Source organism: Durio zibethinus, chromosome 11 (assembly GCF_047325235.1).
Source record: "Durio zibethinus cultivar Kanyao isolate XHJ-2024 chromosome 11, ASM4732523v1, whole genome shotgun sequence".
Classification (NCBI taxonomy): domain Eukaryota; kingdom Viridiplantae; phylum Streptophyta; class Magnoliopsida; order Malvales; family Malvaceae; genus Durio; species Durio zibethinus.
This window is the reverse complement of record NC_143172.1, coordinates 22,766,171-22,790,167: the sequence shown is the minus strand read 5'-3', so window position 1 is coordinate 22,790,167 and position 23,997 is coordinate 22,766,171. Positions and strand designations below refer to the sequence as shown.

Sequence of the window (23,997 nt, the reverse complement as noted above, 5' to 3'; positions counted from 1 at the left end):
ATCATGCCATGTTAGCCCATAAGTGTTTTATATGGGCTTGTGACCTTTAAATGTATTAATATTTTTTTTATATTCTAATGAAATTATTTTTTGGATAATTTATATAATAAAATTATATTAAAAAATTTACTTATTAAATATTTAAATTATTGATAAATAAATTATATCAAACTAGTTTACGAACCATTTAATGTATGAATTATTTTTATTTATTTAAATTTATGTGTATAAAAATAAATTAACATTTTTTTCAAAGTTATATGTTCAGAATCTTCAAAGTTATAACATATATATATATAAGATATTTCACATAAACTATACTTAATTAACATCCTAATAGGTCTTTAGGTGCATTTTTTTTTCTTAAGATAATTGACATAATCAATTAGCTAAATTTATAAAGCTATTTGAACAACTATTAGTTTTTGTAGATGATGAATGTTTTAATAATTTAATTAGAATTAGTATACTATCTAATCATAAAATAGTTTCAAAAAATACTATTAGATCATATTATAAAAAAAATTTAATATATAGTTTAGCAAAATTTTCCTTTAAAATTTCACTTACTTTATTAGACTAGTTAGCAAAACTTTAGTTATATGTGTATTACTAGGCATTTGATAGTTGATGTGTACGTTTTTTTTTTTTTAAATATTAGAATTGTAATTTCAATATCTTGATTTAGTAGTTCTATTATTCATCTTTATAGATGTAGATATTTTGTTGAATCACATAAATTATACGTCTCTTTTATTTCATTTTATGTTTATTATCTCCATGATGTTATTTTTTATAATAATACATGAAATTTTAAAAAAAATAACTAAAATTTTTAAAAAATATTAATGGGTCTATACTTGGCCAATCTCAACATGAAAAATAATGTTGTACCTAACATGGCACATAGCCCATAACCCGTGAAGATTATGAGCCGTGTGACATGCTGGACCATTCTCTTAACTTTTATGACGTGCCAATGCGGTATGTTAAAATATAATAGTGAATCAATATGATCCACTAACATATGGACGAATATTTAAATAGGTTATATTTGTGTAGCTAGCATGATCCATTAAACACTTCCATGCTTATTAAAAATTTATTACATCATTGTTCCTCAATTGACAAATGAAATTCAAATTTAGACCTAATCAACTATATTCAAACAATCTGTCTAGCAACTATCAAAAAAGTGAACATCTAAATTTATATATCCTAAAATTTTTAAGCGAAAATAAGTTATTAAACAAAAAAATTTTCTAAAACATAAGATACTACTATAATTTAACATAAAGAGGAAAAAGAAATTAACTAATTTACAACTCACAAGCAATATAGAAAATTTTCCGAATGTACAATGTAGTAATCTTAATCTATACTATTTATAAATGTCCAACACATGAATCAATTGATATTAATTCACTTAGATGCAATTTGATGATTTTAGACACAATACGATGATTATAACATAAAAATATATTAAAAAAATATAAAAATGATATAATTTAAAATTTTAAAAAAAATTATATATAAATTTGATAAAAATTAAAAAAAATGTTTTTTAGTCTCGTATTAAAATAAATAATGACATGATAATTTTTATATTTTACACACGTTTAACATGAAATAAATATAATAATTATATACGAATTACCATATCTAGATGCAATAATAAAAAATCAACAATTAAAATAATGACGAATCTTAAAATTTAGTTTTGAGGGGGCCAACTTATATGATATTTGATCTTATATTTTATAAGATGTATCCTAATACATTTATAAATATTTACTAACAAAAAAAATCCAAGCATATACTAACAAAAAAATTCAAAAAATATATATATAATTTATCAATTCATAAATAAATATATAAATAATTTTATTTAAAATTACAAGAAACTTTTTTTTAAATAAATCAATTGTTAAATAATATATTTTCATCAAAACAGGAAAAATGGAATATATTTTTTAAAAAATAAAATAAAAACTTTGAAATTATAAGTTAAGGATAGTTTTCTAACAAATTTCATATTACTCTTTTGTCCTTGCAAGATAACAAGAAAAAGAGATCTATAATAAGATTAAAAGTGGAGAATTAAGCGGAGAAGAGAAGTTGTAGTTTATTAAAAAAATGTTTGATAATTGGTTGGAGATTTGGATTCTTATTGATAAAGCTGGTTTTTGTTAAATTTGAATTATTATAATTTAATCTTTGTAATAAATCCATTGATTTTAAGGGTTTATAAACATTGATTGGTGGGTATAATAAATAGACAAATAATAATAATATAATTTTAATTACTCTTTGTAATATATAAATTAAATAGAAAGATCGCATATAAAAAATAAAAAAATTTCATAATTTTAATTTAAGGAAATCAATTAAAAACATACATACTAAGGGATTCTAAAACTTTGGGAGGTCAAGACCCCCTCAAACTCCTTAGAAGATCCGCTTATGAATAAAAATTTAAAGCAAATTAAAGATAAGCATATAAATAATTTCTTGTCAATGTATTTAGAAATATTATAAAAATTACTCACTAATTAAGTAACTTCATTTTCTTCTACCTATACAAATACATATATATATATATATATATATTCACATACTTTTCTCTTTCGGCCACGTGTCTAGCTTTCTCAATTTCAATTCTAGTAGCTAATTCTTTTCCTTTCGGTCAAATTATGATAATGACCTTGTACTCTAAACAAATTTGAAATTAGGTACTTCTATTCTACTTCGTATAAATGTAATTCTTATACTATTTTAATTTGATAATTTTAGTTTAAACATTATCTTCATCAAAATTTTGTCTTTAAAAATGCTAACGTGGCTATTAACTTGATAACGCATGCATTGACTCTATTGAATAGTATTAACTTGCTGACATTACAATATAAATAAACAAAATCAATTATCAAATTGTGTAAATAATTTTTATATTCATACAAAATTTGAATAATAATTCATTTTGTATAATTTACAAAAATCTCGTCCTTATACAAGTTAAATATGATAATATTAATATAAGTACTAATGTGATCAACTACTTTCTATAAACGATAATGAGATATAAGTTTTTTTTTATATATAAAAACATTGGCAATTAAAAAGTTCTAAAAAATTCAAAAGAAAATATCTGAAAAAAAATAAAAAATGATAAAAAAAGTTTTTAATAATATGATTTTTTAGGTTTTTATGATTTTTTAAAACATTAAATTTAATTTTTTTTAAAAATTGTATTTCTTGAATTTTAAAAATAAAGTTTTAATTAAAAAATCAAATTTATGAATTATTTAGAATTTTTCTTGATTTTTAAGAAATATTAAATATAATTTTTTTAAAAAATAATATTTATTTTATTTTAAAGAATCAGATTTTAACTTTTTAAAAAATAATTTTCAATTTTTTGAATTCATTGATTTTTGAAAATATTAAATTAAAATTTTTTCAATACTTTAACTTTTAAAAAATTCATTGTTTGAATATTTTAATAAAATCAAATTTTTATTTTTTTAAAAAATTAATATTCCAAAATTTTTTACATTTTTTGAAAATATTAAATTTATTTTTTTCAATATTTTCATTTTTTTTCAAAAAATTATTGCTTCAAATTTTTGTATTTTTTCAATCTTAAACATTTTATTTAATAAAAATATTTAATTTGTTGTGTAAAAAATGATTTTCAAAAAAATTAAATATTGAAAAAATAAATTTAATATTTTTAAAAAAATCTAAAAACTTCCAAAAAATTTTAGACATATTAAAATTTTCATAAAAAATTCTGATTTTAACAAAAAAATTTGAAAAATATTATTTTTAAAAAATATATTGGTAATATTTAAAAATTCTAAAAATTAACAATGTTTTTCTTAAAAAATGAAATGGCTTTCAAAAAAATTTAAAAATATTATTTTTAAATAAATTAAAATATTGTAAAAAATAAAATTAATTTTTTTGAAATCAGAAAAAATTCTAAATAATTAAATTTTTTATTTTTTAAAAATTGAAATCCAATTGTTAAAAAATCCAAGAAATATAATTTTTTTAAATTAAAATATTTGAAAATATAAATTTAATGTTTTTAAAAATTCAAGAAAAACCTAAAAATCATTTTCTGCATTTTTTTTGAGATTTTTAAAATTTTCAAATGATTTTCTAAAAAAGACAATAATCATTTTAACAAAATTAATGAAAAATAATTGATGGCATTGTTAATTTGATCAATATTATCAAATTCAACTTGTATGATGATAAAATTTTTATGAATTATATAGATTAATGTTTAAATTTTGTATAAATATAAGAATTATTTATATTATTTAACAATTGATTTCATTATTTATATTATTATATCAACAAAATCAATATCGTATCAATAAAATCAATATCTATATCATCAAATTAACAGTTAAATCAATTATTAATAATAAAAAATTTAAAGAATTAATTATTAAATTAATATTATCAAAATAAAATAATACAAAAATTATATTTTTATAAATTATAATTGAAGAATTAAGTTTTAAATTTGGTTAAAATATAAAGACTATTGTCATAATTTGAACCTTCCTTTTTCATCTTTTTCTATTGGTTAATGGGAATTGCGTTTGACTCCATCTCCGATTCAAAAAAGCCTAAACCCAAGAAAATAAAAATCACAAAACTTGTTTTTTATAATAAAAATTCACAAAACTTCATTGGAAAAGAAAAAAAAAAAAAAGTAAACCGCGGAAGAGAGCAACAGATGCTCCCTTCTCAGTTCACGGAACACTAAAACCCCAAAGCCAAACTGCACAAAACCTCCGTGTAGATAGAGAGAGGTGATGGGTGGTATGGAGATAGAGAGACCCACTTTACGAATCACGAACATACCCCAAACCGCCGTAGCCAAAGACCTCTTAGAGTTCCTCGAGTCCAGGCTCGGACCTGACGCCGTCTTCGCCATTGAAATCTCAACAGACCGCAACAACTGGAAGTCCCGTGGTTTCGGCAGAGTCCAGTTCACCACTCTGGAAGCGAAGTCCAAAGCGCAGTGTCTCTCCTTCAAAAACGTTCTCGTTTTCAAGTCCCATTGTCTTAAACTCTCTGAAACTTACGATGACATCATCCCCAGGCCCGTCAGAACCGATCATAGGCTCGAAGGTGGGGTTCTCCATGTGGGTTTTATGGTTCAAGATGATTGCTTGCGTGTGTTGGAACGATGGGAGGGAGTGAGAGGGTGGATGATGCCTGAGAGAAGGAGACTAGAGTTCTGGGTGTGGAGTAATGGGGAGTGTTACAAGCTTGAAGTATTGTTTGATGATATTTTGGAGACTGTTGGGTGTTGCTTCAATGGCTCCGCATGCAATGCTCTTCTCTTGAGGGTATGCTTTTTCCTCTTCATTATTACTAACCAATTAAACCTTGATGTTATACTTTGTTCAAAGGTTGATTATTTGCCTGTCAAGTAAGCAATTTTGAGCTTATACCTATGGGTACTATCATTCTCTTAATGTTGATTTGTTTGAAGGAATAATAGTTCGAGAAAAGAAGCAACTGAGCTTGAAGGGAATTGTGATTATTATGCCTTTCACGTCCTACTTTTTTTACTTTGTCTCAAAGTTTTTGAGCTATAGTTCTTGATTTGCTAATATGCTGCCCTTTAGATGATATGTTCTGTTCGTAGTTACCAATTTGGATGCTATATTAACTGGTGATACCTTTTTTTATTAATAAGTGATTAGAAGCCTTAATTCTTTTTCCTTCTTATCTTGGCCTTTGACTTGACCAAGATGCATGTATGCAAATCAAGGAGTAGTAGAGAATGTGATTTGTTTCTAAAACAACAAGTAGCATGAATCCTTCATTGCTTTGTTTTAAATTGCCATTGATGTGTATATGTATTAAAAATCTAGCTATTTTTTTAAAGTGTTCATTGCTGCATTAGATATCTTATACTAGTTCTTGGCATTTAGGTCTATAGTGCATAGACTAGGGAAGATCCCCCAAAGGCGAAACCTCTGGCTATTGAATGGAATTAAGCTCGATTAATCTTGTTAAATGATAGTATAAATTCAGTGTTCTCTCCATTTTTGCACTTGATTTACATCCAAACACCTGTGAATTGTCAGAGTCTGGAACCTCAACAAATCAGAACAAGCGGACAAAAATGTTATAAGGCATTTTGTAGAGCCAGTTAAATTAAAAGAACTTTCATGGGGTGCTGAACTGTTGACAGTTTAATGAGCTTGATAATGTCTTTTTCCTTGCAAGAAAATTGTATTTTATAGAACTATCATTGAGGTTTTCACCTTGGTGCTTCGCTGATTTAGTAATTCCATTCTAGGAATAGTACACAAAATGGTTGTGTATAATATACTGCTGGGGTACATATTTGGAAAATTATTAATTCTATTAAACTTAACATGTTTTTATATATTATCATTCGGGTGGATTGGTTCTTAGCCCAGAGTACAGTTTCTTTGTCATGGTCTACAAAATGTTACTTGAACAACTACTTTTTCCAGGTCAGGTATGCTCCAAGGATATATCAGAAAGTATCTGGACAAAATGTAGCTTCAAAATTCAATACTGATCGATACCATCTTTGCAAGGAAAATTTTGACTTTCTTTGGGTTCGCACAACAGACTTTTCAAGGATAAAGTCAATTGGACAATCAACTTCGTTTTATTGGGAATTTAAAGCAGGATTATCAATGTCGGATATGTTTACATGTTTCCCTTGTTATAGAGAAGACATGAAAGGTCCAATTTTAGAGGGTGGGGAAGAATTCTCGTCTGCATCTGAAATTGTTCCACTTGTGAAGGGCCCATCAGATCCCAAGTTAGCATATGAGATCCTTTTTCTGCTCAATTCCCTTGTTCATACTCAAAAAATTAGTATTGCTGCAATAGACACAGATCTGTTAGATATCCTAAGTGTTTTGCCTGTTGAAACTGCTGTAATGATTCTTCAGAAGTTTCACAAGCTACAGTCCACTTGCTATAATCCTGTGTCCTTTGTGAAGACAAAATTATCTGTCCTGGAAAGAAACTTCCAAAGTCTTCCTTTATCCTTATTTGAAAGGTTAATAAAGTATAATGTCATGAGTTGTCACAGAGCCCTCGTTACACCTTCAAAAATTTATTGCTTGGGTCCTGAGCTTGAAAGATCTAATTGTGTTGTAAAGAACTTTGCAGAATATGCTTCAGATTTTATGAGAGTCACTTTTGTTGAAGAAGATTGGAGTAAGCTTTCTGTAAATGCCATTTCTACTAGTGTTCAGCCAGGTATCTTTTCAAGACCTTTCAGAACTAAAATATATCACAGGATATTGTCTGTTCTTCAGAATGGAATTGTTATTGGAGATAAACAATTTGAGTTCCTGGCATTTTCTGCTAGTCAGCTTCGATCAAATTCTGTCTGGATGTTTGCGTCTAACGACAAGGTTAAAGCAGAAGATGTTAGAGAATGGATGGGATGCTTCAAGAAGATACGTAGTATATCTAAGTGTGCTGCAAGGATGGGTCAATTGTTTAGTTCTTCTTTGCCAACTCTTGTTGTCCCTGTGCAGGATGTGGAGATTATTCCTGATATTGAAGTTACCTCGGATGGCATTGATTACTGCTTCTCTGATGGTATAGGGAAAATTTCTCTGCCTTTTGCTAGGCAAGTTGCTGAGAAATGTGGATTGGATTGGACTCCATCAGCATTTCAAATAAGATATGGTGGTTACAAAGGTGTTGTTGTTGTTGATCGCAACTCCTTTAGGAAGATATCTCTGCGTAGTAGCATGCTTAAGTTTGAGTCAAAAATCAGGATGCTTAATGTCACCAAATGGAGTGAGTCCATGCCTTGCTTTTTGAATCGAGAAATCATTATTCTCTTGTCCACCTTGGGCATTGAGGATGGAGTATTTGAGACAATGCAACAGGAACAATTATGTCTGCTGGCAAAAATGCTGACAAATAGAGAAGCAGCTTTGGATGCCTTACAGAGTTTAGGTGGAATTGATTCCAAAAACATTCTGGTGGAAATGTTGGTTCAAGGTTATGAGCCAAAAGTGGAACCTTACCTCTCAAAGATGCTTCTATCACATCATGAGAGTATGCTATCTGATTTAAAAAGCAGGTGCCGGATATTTGTTCCAAAGGGACGGGTCTTAATTGGTTGTTTGGATGAAACTGGTGTTTTGAATTATGGTCAAGTTTATGTCTGTGTAAAAATGAAAAAAGCAGAGCTAGAATGTGCAGACCAAAGTTTCTTCCGTAAGGTGGATGAGGAAAAGGCTATAGTGATAGGAAAGGTGGTTGTCACAAAAAATCCTTGCCTTCACCCTGGGGATGTTAGAGTCTTCGAGGCTGTTTATGAGGCTCAACTAGAAGAGAAGGGTATCGTGGATTGTCTTGTATTTCCCCAGAAAGGAGAAAGGTATAGTTCACAGTTTAAGTCAACTCTCATTTTCCTGTTCTTCCTGGAAAAGTCGCTGCCTCTTGGTTGAAACAGTTGCTTCCTTATGAATCTCATGTTTGTTCGTATCATTTTCTGCTCATAAGGGCTTCCCAATAAGAGGCCACTTATAAGATTTTGTTTTCGTCTTGTTGGGTCCCAATAATGTTGCATCTGATGCCAGTTATAGCAATATGAGGTGGTTAACTTTGTATATGTTTTTGGATCTTAAATATATTGGTGTGGCTAACACCTAACAATTTGTTCTTGCAGGCCTCATCAAAATGAATGCTCAGGTGGTGATCTTGACGGGGACCAGTTTTTCATAAGCTGGGACAAAGATCTCATCCCATGTCAAACTGACGCCCCAATGGACTACACTGGAAGCAGACCTCGAATAATGGACCATGAGGTGACGTTGGAGGTAATGTGAAACTGAGCTGAATTTCTGATGTGATGAAAATGGAAAAGATTTGTATTTGGTTAGATCTTATTTTTGCCCTCATCTTCGGCTGAAATTTGCAGGAAATTCAAAAGTTTTTTGTTGACTACATGATCAATGATACTTTGGGTGCCATTTCTACTGCACATTTGGTGCATGCTGATCGTGAACCAGATAAAGCACGCAGTGAAAATTGTCTAGCATTGGCTACTCTTCACTCTATGGCTGTTGATTTTGCGAAGACAGGAGCACCAGCTGAGATGCCTCGTGCTCTGAAACCAAAGGAGTTTCCAGACTTCATGCAGAGGGGAGACAAACCCATGTATGCTTCCCTCGGAGTACTAGGAAAACTGTACCGTGCTACAATCGACTCAACTATGCAAGCAAGGTCAAAGTTTGTTTGGTCAAAGAAGATGGCTGAAGCAGCATATGATTGTGACCTTGAAGTGAACGGTTTTGAGTCATTCCTGTCAGTTGCACAGACTCATAAAGACATGTATGAAGAGAAAATGAGCTTATTGATGAGCTATTATGAGTTAGAGAGCGAGGATGAGATCCTGACAGGTAATATACAGAAAAAGGCAATGTTTTTGAAGCGAGACAACAGGAGATACGCAGATATGAAGGAACGAATTGTTCTGTCCCTCAAGAACCTACAGAGAGAAGCTAAAGAATGGTTTAAGAATAGCTGCAAGGCTGAGGAGCATCAGAGACTTGCCTCTGCATGGTATCACGTGACTTACCACCCAAATTACTTCCAGGAAAGCATGAATTCCTTGAGCTTTCCATGGATTGTCGGAGACATTTTACTTAAGGTAAAGTCTCGGAATAAGTTTCTGAATAGCAGAGAAATTCAGAGAAACCAACCGGCTTTCAGTAATGTCTATGTTAAGTCCCCAAGAAGGCATACTCCTACTCGTGATGAATCCATGGAGACTTGATCAGACATAAATAATTATTAATTGTTATCTTCTCGTAATGTAAGTTCGATGATTAACCCCCAATTACTGGTGACCAACTTTATATAAGTTTTGGGGGGATGGTGGAGAGTGTTTAACTAAACTGCTGTCTGTCTGACTAATCTGGTTAGAATTGTGCTACATTTGTTTGACTAATCTCAAGCAATGGTCGGTTTTTCACCCCTATCTTCAGTTGGCTACTTGGCTTCAACTTTTTTATTTTGGTATGCAAAGATTTTTGAGTTATATAACAAGAAGAGGTGACTGAATATTTGGCGTTTAATTTTTGAAAAATGTGCAAAGGAGTATCTTTAAAATATGTACTTTTTTATATTATTTATTGTATTAATTTAAATTAACTCAATTAGTTTATGTTATTGGAACGATGTTATCATTATATAAATATATATATATGTTTATATAGATATTATCAAATTATGTGTATATTATTAAAAATTATTAACATTCTTTTCAACATTAATTAAAAATATTTTTTTTTTTTTTAACTTGGACATAGAAAATTTTATCCAAAATCGAACAAATTAATGAATGTAACATCCATGTAAAATTTTCATAAAATATTTAGCATTTTTTATCTAACACATGATACATATAAGGCACAATTATCTTGGTTAAATGTTATATAAATAAATTAAGTTAAGATGTTAGAATTTTTAATTAACATGATATATTATTTAAAATTTTTTTTAAAAAAATTATATATTAATTTTTAAATATCAAATTATATATTTTGTCAAAATTAAAGTATAAAAAAATGTAATTAATTCTAATAAGAGTTAGTTCTCTATTATCTAATAAAAACTCAATCCTTCTTAATCAAAATTCAAACTCACGTTGAGGTTTTCCCTTAGAAAGGCAATTGGCTTGAAGATTGGTTGTTCAAAGATAGATAATATTTTTGTGTAATAATGATTGTTGTTCAAAGGAACAAAGAATTTTTGGTACAAAAGAATGCTTTGTGGAAAAGTATGTCAAATTTGTTTGTTAGACCAATGATTGAATTAAAATACTAACACTACAAAAGGTTTGCATACCTTCAATAGTCAATCCTTATTCTAAATTTAGAGTATTAAAAAAGACAACGATACTTATTTTAATGACAAGAAAAAATGAAAAATTATTTTTATAATAAAAAAAGATAAATATTGTAGCACAAAAAAAAAAAAAAAAGAAGTGACATGTCCATCAAAGAAAACTTTATTCGCATTATTATTGTTGTTATTCCACTAAATCAATCAATATGTACACATCATTAACCTGATTTTATATATAATATAGTACAAGAAATCCCAAAAAGAATAATACAAAATCATAAAAAAAAAAATCCCACCACCCGCTTCACCCTCATCTTCTTCGTCCGCCACTATCACCCCCACTCCTATTATAAATAATACTTAATTAAAAAAAAAAAAAAACCAACAAAAATAAAAAGTAACGAACAAGCCGTGCTGACGTCACCGAGTCAAGCTCACGGGTCACGGAAATCCTTTTTTTCACGCGAAAACCGCCACATCCTTCTGAACCTCCGAAGTCGTCTTCGAAGCCAAGGCCATTTTCTCCGAACCGGAAACCGAAGCGTACCGGGTCGACAAAGCCCGAAAGCCACCATACTCAACATCGTCTTCGAAGTTACCGTTCTGCCCCGGGCCTTCATCGAAATTTAAAGCATAACTCAATGGATCGTAATGAAATTTACCATGCCTATTACAAGAGACGACGCCGCTTCCGCTTTTATTTCGGTTGAATCTTCTGATAAATGTCTTCCACCGGGGACCGGCAACGAGCTCGGACCATTTACGGACCTTCTGGAAGGCTCTAACACTTCGGGCCCACAAGCTGGTTTTGGATAACACCTGGGCCGTACGTATCTGTTCCCAGAAGGCTAATCCGACGGAAGGCTTGCGACGGGAGCTGAAGCAAGGAAAACAGAAGCAGCAACGAGTTTTTCGTAGAAGGGAATTCGACGTCGTTTCTTCGAATATTGTTGGCTCTACATCTCTTTGCGCCGCCATCACAGATCGAAAACCTAACTCTTTCTCTCTCTCTCTCTCTTTCTCTTGCCTTTGTGTCCTCTGTGAGAAGAAAGAGAGAGACTTATAAATAAGGGAAACAATTGAGAAGAGGCTTGACTGATACAGCATGAAAGGGTGTTTTGGTAAAGTCGTCCTCCAATTTGAGCCGTTATGGTTTTGATTCGGTGCATCGGCCGCAGCAGGCGAAGGATGGAGGAACAGGATTGGGTGGGAAATCTAAATCCTGATGGAGTTTTCTTTCTCCTAATTGTTTTTGATTAAAATAAATCATGATTGATTAAGGATGATAATGACGGAAGGGTCCCATGTAAGGAGATACGCCAGCAACTCGTCCAGTCGAAGGGAACATTTAGGCTCTGTCTGCATTGTAAAAAATGATTTTTAAAAACTAATTTTTGTATTTTCGATATTTATTTAATAAAAAATTAATCGATCAAGGAAAAAATAATTTAATGCTTAATAAAAAATAAAGTTATTTTTTAAAAAATTATCTTATGAATTTGAAAAAAAATACATTTTTTCAAAAAAAAAAAAGTGTGAGTAGAACTATTTATTAATATTTTTTAATATAATTTTACTTATAGATAGTATTATATTAATAAATAATATATTATTAATAAATAATATTATATAATAAATCATATATTATAAATAATATTATTTTAATAAATAATAATATAATAAATATTATTAATTTAATAAATAAATAAATAATAATATATGAATAAATAATAAATTATTAATAAATAATATACTATTAAATAATATATTAATAATTAATATTATAATATATTAATAAATAATATAAAGAATAATAAATAGTTTTATGTTAAGTATTTTTATATTAACATATTATTTTAATATTAAATATTATTATTAAAATATAATTATTTTTTAATATTAATAATTTTAATAATAAATAATTTAAATATATTTTAATAATAAATAATTTTTAATATTTTAATAGTTATATTAATGTTATTTGAAAAAAATTAGATTTTTCATGAAACAACCAAACAACGAAAAATACTTTTCGTTAACTCTTTTAAACAATAAAAAATATCTTTTAATTCAAAAAATATAGATATTTATCACAATTATTTTTCAAAAATAATTATATTAACGTTATTTGAAAAAAATAAATTTTTCATAAAACAACCAAATAAAGAAAAATATTTTTTATTAACTCTTTTAAATAATAAAAAATTTCTTTTAATTCAAAAAATGTAAATATTTTTCAAAAATTATTTTCTATAAAACAAATGGAGATTTACAGGAACGAATTTATAGTCGAGGCAATGGGAGCAACTGCTCCCATTGAAATCATATAACCTTTTTAAATATATCATGATATTAAACAAAAGTTTTAATACGTTTACATTTTACCCCCACTAAATTGAAAAAATAAAATAAAAGAAAAGGATTTGAAAATATTATAAAGTAAAGATATACTTTAGTAAAAAAAAAATTGACTCATTTCAAATGAAAATAAAGTATTATATGAAACTATTAACAAATTTTGGCTTACAAATAATTATTTTATGTAAGTCTCATTCTAGCTAACTTAAACCACAATCTAATATTATTTTTTTCTTTTTTGCCCATATCTATCTATTCTCCTCTCTTTTTATTTATAAACTTCATTTTTTTTTTTTACTTATGTGAAATATAATTATATTATTGTAAAAGTGTCCAAGTCAAACATAAAATAATAAAATATTTGTAAAAGATAAAAAAAGTGCAAATTAAAGCTAAACTAATCTTGTATAATAAAATATAGATAATAAGTAAAATGAAACTACGACAAAATACTCATGATACAAAAATTTATTTTTAAAGTATCAAAATACTTTATTCTCTTGATTTTCTTTTATATTGATAAAGTGATAAATGTGTTTTTTTTAACATTATTTAAAATTTATAATAATATATATTTGATGTAAAATAATGTTGTAGAGATGTAACCTAACAAAATTGTAGAGATATAATCTAATAAAATTTAAAATTTAGAAAAAAATAGTATCAATTTTAAAATTATTAAAAAAGTTAAAATATATATAAAAGTAGCTTGTGGTTGGTCCTATTTTTTATTTTTATATCTTATCTTATGTCTTAAAAACTATAGAGAAATTAAATTAATATTTGATTTAAGTTAGTTAAAGACAAATATCATTAGTAAGAAAAAGTAAATTTTAAAAGAAATTATCCGAAATTAAATAAAATTATATATCTTTCAATATTGACAGTCAAAAAAATCCTAAATTTTCTACTTATGAAAATTATTTAACTCAATTATATAGTACTATTTTCATTTGAAAAATGATAATATTATGTGTTTGTGTTTATTTGATATTTAAATTTTTGATGCATTTAATATTATAAAATTTTGTCATTTTTGTGTTAATTTCTATTTAAACTTTTTATATATTTGATAATATAAAAAATATTTCAAGTTTTTTTTTTATTAAAATTATGTTTTACATTTAGAAAACATTACCTTTATATTAAATAAAAAATTTTAAGTAAATATCTTATATAATAAATTTGTCCCTACTGAATAAAAATCCTGGATCCATCCCTGGAGGCTTACATGACAATGAGGAATTTCTTCTTTTTGAGTGATATAAGATATAATTGATGATGTTTGGTTAAAAGGAGTTAGTATTATGTTAATAATGCTTCATTTTATTGATATGATAAGAGTTAACTTGGAGTGTAATTTTGGGTTGTCATCTATGGACCATCCTGGGTGGACCTTACCGCTTCAACATTTGATATATTAAATTATTAATGTTTTTGGCTTAAAATCAGTTTTAAGAATTTATTAGAAAGGATATCCCGTTATGATTGGGATTAAGTAAAAAATAATTTAATTTATTTGAATTATAAATGTGTATATATATATATATATATATTTGGTTTCAAAGGGAATTAATGCCCGTACAAGGGGGGGGGCATGATGGGAATTGAACCCTCGCCTAGATGATTTTTAATATTTTTTCTTAAATCGGTGTGTTTAACATCTTGACAAATAACAAATCTTTTTATGGTTTTTTTTTTTTTTTTTTCACTCTCTAATTATGTTTACTCTCTCAAAATTCTCTCCAACAGTCATTCATCAGCATCGACATGTCACCAAAAATCATCCAAATCTTACCCTAAACGTCTTAAACACTTCTAACCAAACGGATTCCTTAAAAAACAACCCAAAAGATCTAGATCTACCAAAAAGGCCTACGGTTTCCAACCTCTAAAAAACCCCGCTTTCACGGCTCCAAACACAACCGCCTCTTAGTATGTTTTTCCTTCTTCCATGGCCTTTCTCTCCTCAAAAAATCAAATCCCAAAGCGTCCTAAAGCGCCCCAAAACCGAAACCCTCCTTACCTTATTTTTTGTGATTTTCATTTTTTGTGTGTTTTTTTTTTTTTAAATTTTTTAAAATTGTGGTTACTGTATTTGGCTGTTTGTTGTTGGTTTATGTTTTTATGGCCGCTGTGAACTTTTTTAGTTTGATATGTTAGTTTGGGTAATGGAGGTTTTAGGCCTTTTTGTTCTGATTAAGAATAAAATAATTGTTTGATTATTTTTTATGTATTATGGAAATTTACGTAATGGTTTAGGGTTCAAATATTGGATAGATATTCGTGAGGTTTTTAAGTTCTGAAAATAAAGTGAAAAATTTTCTGTTTTCTTTCATTTATTTACATTTTCAGACTATATATACAACATTATTTATCTTTAAAATATAATAATTTTTAATATATTTTAAATAAACATCACAATTTTTAAATTAAAAACATGGTTTTGTTATATTTTCAACAAAAAACAAATTTTTAATCTTAAAATTATGATCTTTTTTGAAAATATACTATAAAAATTTATTTTACTTTATATAATTTAAATAAAGATCACGTTTTTTTTTCTTAAAAAAGTAATTTTTGTTGAAAATATAACAAAAATCATATTTTTAAAATATATTAAGAAAAAAATTTATTTTTATAATTCTATAGTTTCAATAAAGGTAATGTTTTTAAAATTAAAAATATGGTATTTGTTGAAAATATATTATAAAAAATTTTTATATACAAAAATTTATTTGCCCCTAAAAATAAAAAGGATATTTTTGGAGAAAAGACAACGTTTTATTGAAAAAAAAAAGTGCCTTTTAAAATATTTAATACGTTTTCTTGCTTAAAAATGTTGTCTATAAAAAATGTGGCTTTTATTATTAGTTACGATCATCATCTGACATTAATGCTAACAAGTCCCACCCATTTTGAAAACATAAAACTCAAAATCTTCTTGTCAATCGACATATTTTCTTGGAATAAGAACAATAAATATTAAAATAGTAATTAAATTTTATGTAACTTAACAAAAAATATATATACAAATAATTTGAAAATGTTTAACTAAATATATAAATGATTTATAATTAAAATTTTATAAAATGTTAAATACATAAGTTATTTCTATATTTTTATATTTATCATGTGTTATTTAAAGATGATATAATAAAAAATTTTATTAAATAATTTTATATTCTTTTAATCAAATATAAAATTTTTATATTTTTAAATTTAAGATATCTCAAAAACATTCATTCCCCTTCAAATATTACTTTCTTTTGAAATTACTTTTTATTTCGAAGCGTAAGAATCTACAAATCAAACGGCTATTTAGAGGATAGTTTTACTATATGTTACAGATGTTCAACCTCAATTTGAGTTGGATCAAACCTACCAGCTTGGACGGTCAATCATCCTTGAACAGTTCTAAGCCCGCATAATAGAGCTAAAATGTTAGTAACATTAGCTTATTATGTAGCAGGCAAATATTTTAATGTTAGTATAATTATTAGGTATACAATTAGTCCATTTCTCGAAAAACTAGCTAAGCGAGGTTGGAGGCTACTGCAAAATACTTCACCTCCTAGCTTACAAAATGCTAAAGGAGAAGTACTTTCCCAGGACTTTCTTTCTTGATGCTAAGTTGGGGAGGTCTCCATAATATATTTAGAGGAGCATTTGTGTAGGGTGAGAATTATTGAGGCATGGCATAAGGTGGAGAGTGGGCACTAGAGAGAAGATTAAGATATGGGGCATCCCGTGGATACCAAGGTATGGCAGTTTCACCCCAACTCCAAAGGAACGTGTTGAACCTCGTGACATTTTGGTCAAAGAACTAATCAATGAGAACACGAAGCAATGGGACACAAAAAAATTGGAAGGCTTAGTCTCCCAAGAAACGATGGCAGATATTATGGCGATTCCATTTAGCAAGGTAGGAGGGCAAAATGAATTGGTATGGCACTATAATAATGATGGAAAATACATTGTAAGAAGCGGGTATAAGTTAATGGTCTCGTTGGATTCCCAAGCCCACACAGAACAAGCAGCCAGAGTAGTAAGGAAGGATTCACGTGAATCAAGCCCACGGAGAAGGATATGGAATGCTAATATATTAAACAAGATTAAGGCATTTGGATGGCGTTTGTGCCATGAGATTCTAACCTGAAGGAGAGGAAGATTATAGAGACAGGAACGTGACCAAGATGCGAACAAGAAGAGGAAACTGTAATGCATGCAATTGTGGAATGCATTTATGCAACAGAAGTATGGAAAAGACATCCATCTGACTTTATATGTGGCTGGACAGGATTGGCAGAGTGCAAAAAATTGGGTGACCACAACCACTGTAATGGCGAGTTCAGAAGAAATGGATCGAATCATGATTCTGGCATGGGCAATCTGGCATAATAGAAATGAGGCAGGGATTAACAATGTCCATAGGACATACCAGCACACTGTGAGATTTGCACAGGGCTACGTAGAGGAGTGCCCGCAAGGACAAGCACAACATATGACAACAGTACAGAAACAACAGCTAACATGAAAGGCACCAAGCGAGAATGCCATAAAATTAAATTTTGATGGGAGTTTGGATGTAAGGAAGAATATGGGAGGAATAAGGGTGGTGGCAAGAAACTGGGTGGGGGAAGTTATGGTGGCTTTGAGTAGACGAGTCCAAGGATGCAGGAATGCAGTTACAATTGAAGCACTGGTAGCCGCGGAAGCTGTGAGATTCGAGCTGGATATGGGTTTTCACAGGGTTGAACTCGAAAGTGATGCCCTATCAATGATTACCCAAATCGTGCAGAAGGAAAGGAGTCTAGTTTGGTAGGTAATGTCATCGACGAAGTTAAACTACTGCTGAACTCGTTTACTGGGTGGGAATGTCAGCATGTTAGACGAGAGGCAAACAAAGTCTCCCATGTGTTAACAAAGATGGCTTTGGAATATGGTGGGAATAGATACTGGGTAAAGGAATTTCCAGCAGAAATCAGTGCACTCATTAATACTGATAAACTTTGCATCGAGTAATGAAGTTTCAACTTAAATTTTTTTAAAAAAAATAAGGTATACAATTAGAACTTGAAAACTTATCCTAACATAAAAAATCAATTTGAATCCAATCCAATCAAATTTAATAAAAAAAAACAGCAAACTGAATCAATCCAACTCAAATTTGAAATGTTACAAACTCAAATTATTCGAAAGACTAATCTAAATATCACCTAAAATATTGAAAAAAAGTCAAGTTGAACTGGTGGAATTGAGAACTAATGATTTATTTGTCGATGACACATATAGAATAAAAAAATATCAAAGTGATCAAAGACTTATCTAACCCATTATGGCTATTAATTGATATTAATTGCATAAAAATGTAATCGCTTTCATCTTTTGTAAATGTGTACCTAACCAATCTTCAGCTTATACATCTATTTGCTTCACATAGACAATCTTTTCTTTCTCAACCTCAATTAATAGGTATAAAAAATATAAATATCCTTATTTTTTCAAAAGATACAAATAGTTAAAATCAAGAAAAGTCGGTTTACAACTCAATAAACTCGATTTTAAACTCAATTTCTTCCAAAAATACTAGAATAGATGATATTCAAAGTTTGACCATAATCAACTAATATAAAATTAGTAATGACAAAATAATTACATTTTCAAAAAAAATCAACCAAAAAGATATTACAACCATGTGGAAGCAAAATTTAGATTTAAACGATATATACCATACTCACCGAATGTTTTAATAGACACTAGAACAACTACATGTAGCTGTAAAAGTAATACTTTACCATTAGAAAAATAGGAGCTAATGAAACACTTTATAGCAGTAATAAGAATTAATGGAAAAGAAAAAATAATAGGATATAAAGCAAAAAAAATTTTTATTTATTTTATGAATAAAAAATTCATAATCCAAAAAATTTATGCTTTCTTTTTATGCATGGTGATATGTTATTAGGAAATAATTTTATATATAATAATCTATAGCTTCAGGCTCTAGCTCTGGATTATTTTCATCATCAAAATTTTTCACAAAAATCTTACCATCTGTTGTAGTAGTGATATAAGTAGTCTATGAATTTAGTGAGATTTTATTTAGCAATTCTTTTACCTTTTCTATCATGGTGATTCTGACTTGAAAACTATATAAACTTGCTTTATTAAATTGTGAAAGAACAAATTTTATATTTTTTTCATTTTCATTAAGTGCTAATAAATTTAGTCCATAAAGTATTTTTTTGACTTTTCAAATTTAATATGGTTGAAAAAATCTTTTTTTATAAAAGAATCTTATTGAACTAGTTATTTTAATATGCATATAAGAAAAATATTCATCATTTTTAACAAAATAAAAAAATTTTGATTTAATAAAGGCAAGAAAATGCCTTATTAAATGAAAAGATAAATTTTAAAAAGCAATTATACCTACAAAACCCATTTTGATATTAATTATATTATAAGGGTCATGATTTAATCTGAATTTAATTTTAAAATTCCTTGATTTTCTAAATATATAAAAGGGAAATTTTCATGAAATTTTTCATGAAGTAGATGATCTACTTCATCTCTTATTGAATTTTTTATTCTATTAAAAAATTCGTTGGGTAAACTTTGTTAGCTTTTTCACATAAAAGAATTTTTTGAATTTTTAAAAAAGAAAAAGAAATGGTTTTTTCTTCATGAGAAAATCATAAATATTTAAGAGATTGTTTATCTCTACAAGGGAGTATTCTTTTTCATCAAGTTTAAAATTTTACAATTCCTCCCATCTCTTAAAGTTAAATTTTTTTAGGAGATACAAATAGTCAAAATAAAAAAAATAAAGTCGATTTACAACTCAATAAACTGGGTTTTAAACTCAATTTCTTCTAGAAATACTAAAAGAGATGATATTGGAAGTTTGGCCATAATCAACCAATATAAAATTAGTAATGATGAAGTAATTACATTTTCAAAAAATAAACCCAAGAAGTGTTACAACTATGTGGAAGCAGAATTTAGATTTAAATGGTATAAACCATACTTACTGAATGTTTTAATAGACATTGAAGCAACTATATGTAGCTGTAGAAATAATGCTTTACTATTAGAAAAGTGGGAGCCAATGAAACACCTTATAGTAGTAATAGGAATTGATGAAAAAAAAAAACAATAATAGGATATAAAGCAAAAAATGTTCCTATTTATTTTATGAATAAAAAATTCATAATCCTAAGATTATGAATATTTTTATTCATAAAATATATAAAAATATTTTTTGCTTTATATCCTATTATTGTTTCTTTTCCGTCAATTCCTATTACTACTAAAATGTGTTTCATTGGCTCTCATTTTTCTAATGGTAAAGCATTACTTTTATAACTACATATAGTTGTTTTAGTGTCTATTAAAACATTCAATGAGTATGGTTTATATTGTTTAAGTCTGAATTCTGCTTCCACATAGCTGTAATACTTTTTTGTTTTTTTTTTAAATGTACTTACTTCATCAATAATAATTTTATATTGGTTGATTATGGCTAAACTTCGAATATTATCTTTTTTAGTATTTCTGGAAGAAATTGAGTTTAAAATCGAGTTTATTGAGTTGTAAACTGACTTTTCTTGATTTTGACTATTTATATCTCTTGGAAAAATAAGGATATTCATATATTTTTTTTTACCTATTGATTGAGGTTGAGAAAGAAAAGATTGCCTATGTGAAGCAAATTATTGTTCACTAGCAATACTCTCATTGTCTTCATTATCTATATTTGAGAATCAAAGTATAGAAGATGGTGGTGGTATAACTAGATTGTTACTATAACTACTTTCTAAATAATTTTTAAAATACAAGTTATTTCCTGATGTAAAAAATTTCATAGGTTTTATTTTTCTATCGAATGAATAGGTTTTGTAATACCCTCTAATTACCATCCAATGGGTATTAATAGATATCTAAGATTCATTAATCTTGGTTTGTTTTTTGAATCAAAAGGTCTTGGTTTAAATATTTCTATAATATTAGAATATTTTTCTTTAATAGATGTAAAAGTATGATTGGTGAATTCATTTATAGTTGTTCAGTTTATAGAAAGATCATGAGCCATATTTGTAATTTCTAACTTTTTTGCCATTATTCTTAATCTAAGGCAGTCTTCTATTAATGAGTCGTTAATAAAAATAAAATAATTTGGCTTTACTTTAAACCAAATAGGGCCTGATACATGATTTGATTGTATTCCTCTTATTAGTGTTTTAATAGGATTTTTAAATCTTTTATCTACTAATACTGCTATTATTGGTCTATCATTACCAACTTTGAATAAAGCCTTTATAGTTATCATAATTATTCCTAAATGTATATATCTAACTTCAAGATTTTTTGCTTAATTCTTTTAATTTTGTCTTTGGCAAATAAAAGAATATCTATAGATCGTTGATTAGAATCATTAGCTATAGTATTGTCACTAAATTTTTTTATGTGCCTTTTTATCCATGGTTTGAATTTTGAAAAGACAGAAAGTTTATAGATTTCATCTTTCTTTAATAATTGTAGTTTTTCTAACAATTCATCTGAAATAGTAACATCTTGTCCTAAGACATCACTTAATTTTGTCATTTGCTATTCTTCAGTAGGTATATCTTTAGTTTCATAACTAAATTGATCATTAACTTCTGATATAGTATTATTACTAAGATTGTTGCTTGTATTAAGCATAAAAATATACTCATCATCATCAAAGTCAGAATATGTTTCAGAAATTAATTCATAAATAATTTCATCTTCATAAACTTTTTCCCTAAAACAAATTTTTATATCTCATTCTTCAAGAGTTTTAATAACTTTTATAGTATTTTTTGCTTTTTTAAGACATTGAGGTGCTATATGACCTTTTTCATTAAAAATAAAATATTTGGATTTGGATTTGGATTTCTTTTTAGAAGTTTTGCTTCTAACAAATTTTTTTCTTTTTGTCAAATTTATCCTTTTTTGGCTTCCATTTGACTAACTTACATATTCTTTTCCTTTTATATTTCTTTGAATAGGTTTTAGATTGAAATTTACAACCAAATTTTCATTCATTTTCTAATATTTTTGTGTATTATTCATCACTTAATTTACTTTTTACTTGCTTAAAAGCCTTCGTTTTAAGGTAATATTCTATGATTTGTTTAGAAGCATAATAAATTATATTTCCTATAGAATATAAATAGTCTTTATTTTCTACTTTAGGGTTGTGAAGTTCTAAATATTTGAGATACTGTTGATTATAGAATTCATCCCATGGTGATGATAATTTATAAAAATATTGTTCTTTCCAAAATTTTGAATGTGATTCATCCAATTTTTTGTATTCATGAATATATTTTTTAAAAAATTCTTCTAAATGTCTTGTGTCACACAATTTTATTTTAGTCAATATGTAACTAGTTTCACTATTTTGATCAGCTGGTTCCATTCTATCACAAAATTCATTTTTTAACATATTGGTAAGATTTTTTAATAAATTTGGTATAGTGCAATTTGATTTTAAAAGGTTTCTTTTTGAACTTTTCCTATTTTGGAGTTTTTTCATTTTTGCAAAAATTGTAAAACATCTCCTTGAAATGTTCCACAAAAATAATTTAAAATTTTTTTCTTTAGACCAAGTGTCTTTATAGTTGTTTACTATAATAGTTATAGATTGTGCCCAATCTTCTATATTTTTTCTATAATCATTTATATATATTTTTGAAAGATCTAAATACATTCCTCCTTAAGCTACAATTTTTTTGTTTAAAGATTCTATAAAACTGGATTATGGCATAGGTTTCATAATAGTTTCGAAAGATGTTCCCATTTGTTTAATCTGATCTTTACAAATATCATTTTGGTCTTATTTTCAAACCTATTTTTATCATCAATTTTTTTATTAGAAATTTTTCTTACTTTTCTTTTTTTTTTTTTTATCAACTTTTTGTTGATCATGATCCATAGATGTAGGCTTAGTATAAAATTATGATACGCAAATTATTAGAGTATAATCTAAATTCTAATGGTAAAGCATTACTTCTGCAGCTACATATAGTTGCTTTATATCCCAGTTTCTTTCATATTTATAAAGATGAGATTAAACAAATGGAAACATCTTTCAAAACTATTACGGAACTTATATCACAATCTAATTTTATAAAATCTTTAAACAAAAAAACTATACCTCAAGGAGGAACGTATTTAAATCTTTCAAAAATATTTATAAATGACTATGAAAAAATCATAAAAGATTAGGCACAATTTATGATTATTGTAGTAAACAACTACAAAGACACTTAATCTAAAGAAAATTTTTTAAATTATTTTTGTGGAATATTTTAAAGAGATATTTTGCAATTTTTACAAAAATGAAAAAACTCTGAAATAAGAAAAGTTAAAAAAGGAACCTTTTTAAATCAAATTACTACTATACCAGATTTGTTAAAAAATCTTACAAATCTGTTAAAAAATGAATTTTGTGGTATAATGGAATCAACTAATCAAAATAGTAAAGCTAGTTACATATTGACTAAAATAAAATTATGTGACATAAGACATTTAGAAGAATTTTCTAAAAAATATATTCATGAATGCCAAAAATTGGATGAATCACATTCATAATTTTAGAAAAAACAATATTTTCATAAATTACCATTACCATGGGATGAACTCTGTAATCAACAGTATCCCAAACATTTAGAACTTCACAACGTTACAATAAAAAATAAAGACTATTTA

General features: G+C 27.3%; 2 protein-coding genes across 2 annotated transcripts; one reads left to right on the top strand and one right to left on the bottom strand.

Annotated features, from left to right (window-relative positions):
* Positions 1-4,619: 4,619 nt before the first annotated feature.
* On the top strand, positions 4,620-10,027 carry RDR2 (RNA-dependent RNA polymerase 2). Its single transcript, XM_022882589.2, has 4 exons — positions 4,620-5,375; positions 6,519-8,422; positions 8,714-8,864; positions 8,966-10,027. The coding sequence occupies exons 1-4, from the start codon at positions 4,836-4,838 to the stop codon at positions 9,821-9,823; spliced, it is 3,453 nt and encodes a 1,150-aa protein (XP_022738324.2). The 5' UTR covers positions 4,620-4,835; the 3' UTR covers positions 9,824-10,027.
* A 1,016-nt stretch (positions 10,028-11,043) lies between these two features.
* On the bottom strand, positions 11,044-12,247 carry LOC111290363 (uncharacterized). The gene is made up of 2 exons (XM_022881644.2): positions 11,321-12,247; positions 11,044-11,240 (listed from the first exon to the last, which is right to left on the bottom strand). The coding sequence occupies exon 1, from the start codon at positions 12,001-12,003 to the stop codon at positions 11,356-11,358; it is 648 nt and encodes a 215-aa protein (XP_022737379.2). The 5' UTR covers positions 12,004-12,247; the 3' UTR covers positions 11,044-11,240; positions 11,321-11,355.
* Positions 12,248-23,997: the final 11,750 nt, after the last annotated feature.

Bases quoted from the DNA above. Each gene is read 5' to 3' on its own strand.
- RDR2 (XM_022882589.2), top strand. From the start codon at position 4,836: ATGGGTGGTATGGAGATAGAGAGACCCACTTTACGAATCACGAACATA. The intron at 5,376-6,518 runs GTATGCTTTTTC...TACTTTTTCCAG, and splicing joins GCAATGCTCTTCTCTTGAGG to GTCAGGTATGCTCCAAGGAT. The intron at 8,423-8,713 runs GTATAGTTCACA...TTGTTCTTGCAG, and splicing joins TTTCCCCAGAAAGGAGAAAG to GCCTCATCAAAATGAATGCT.
- LOC111290363 (XM_022881644.2), bottom strand. From the start codon at position 12,003: ATGCTGTATCAGTCAAGCCTCTTCTCAATTGTTTCCCTTATTTATAAG.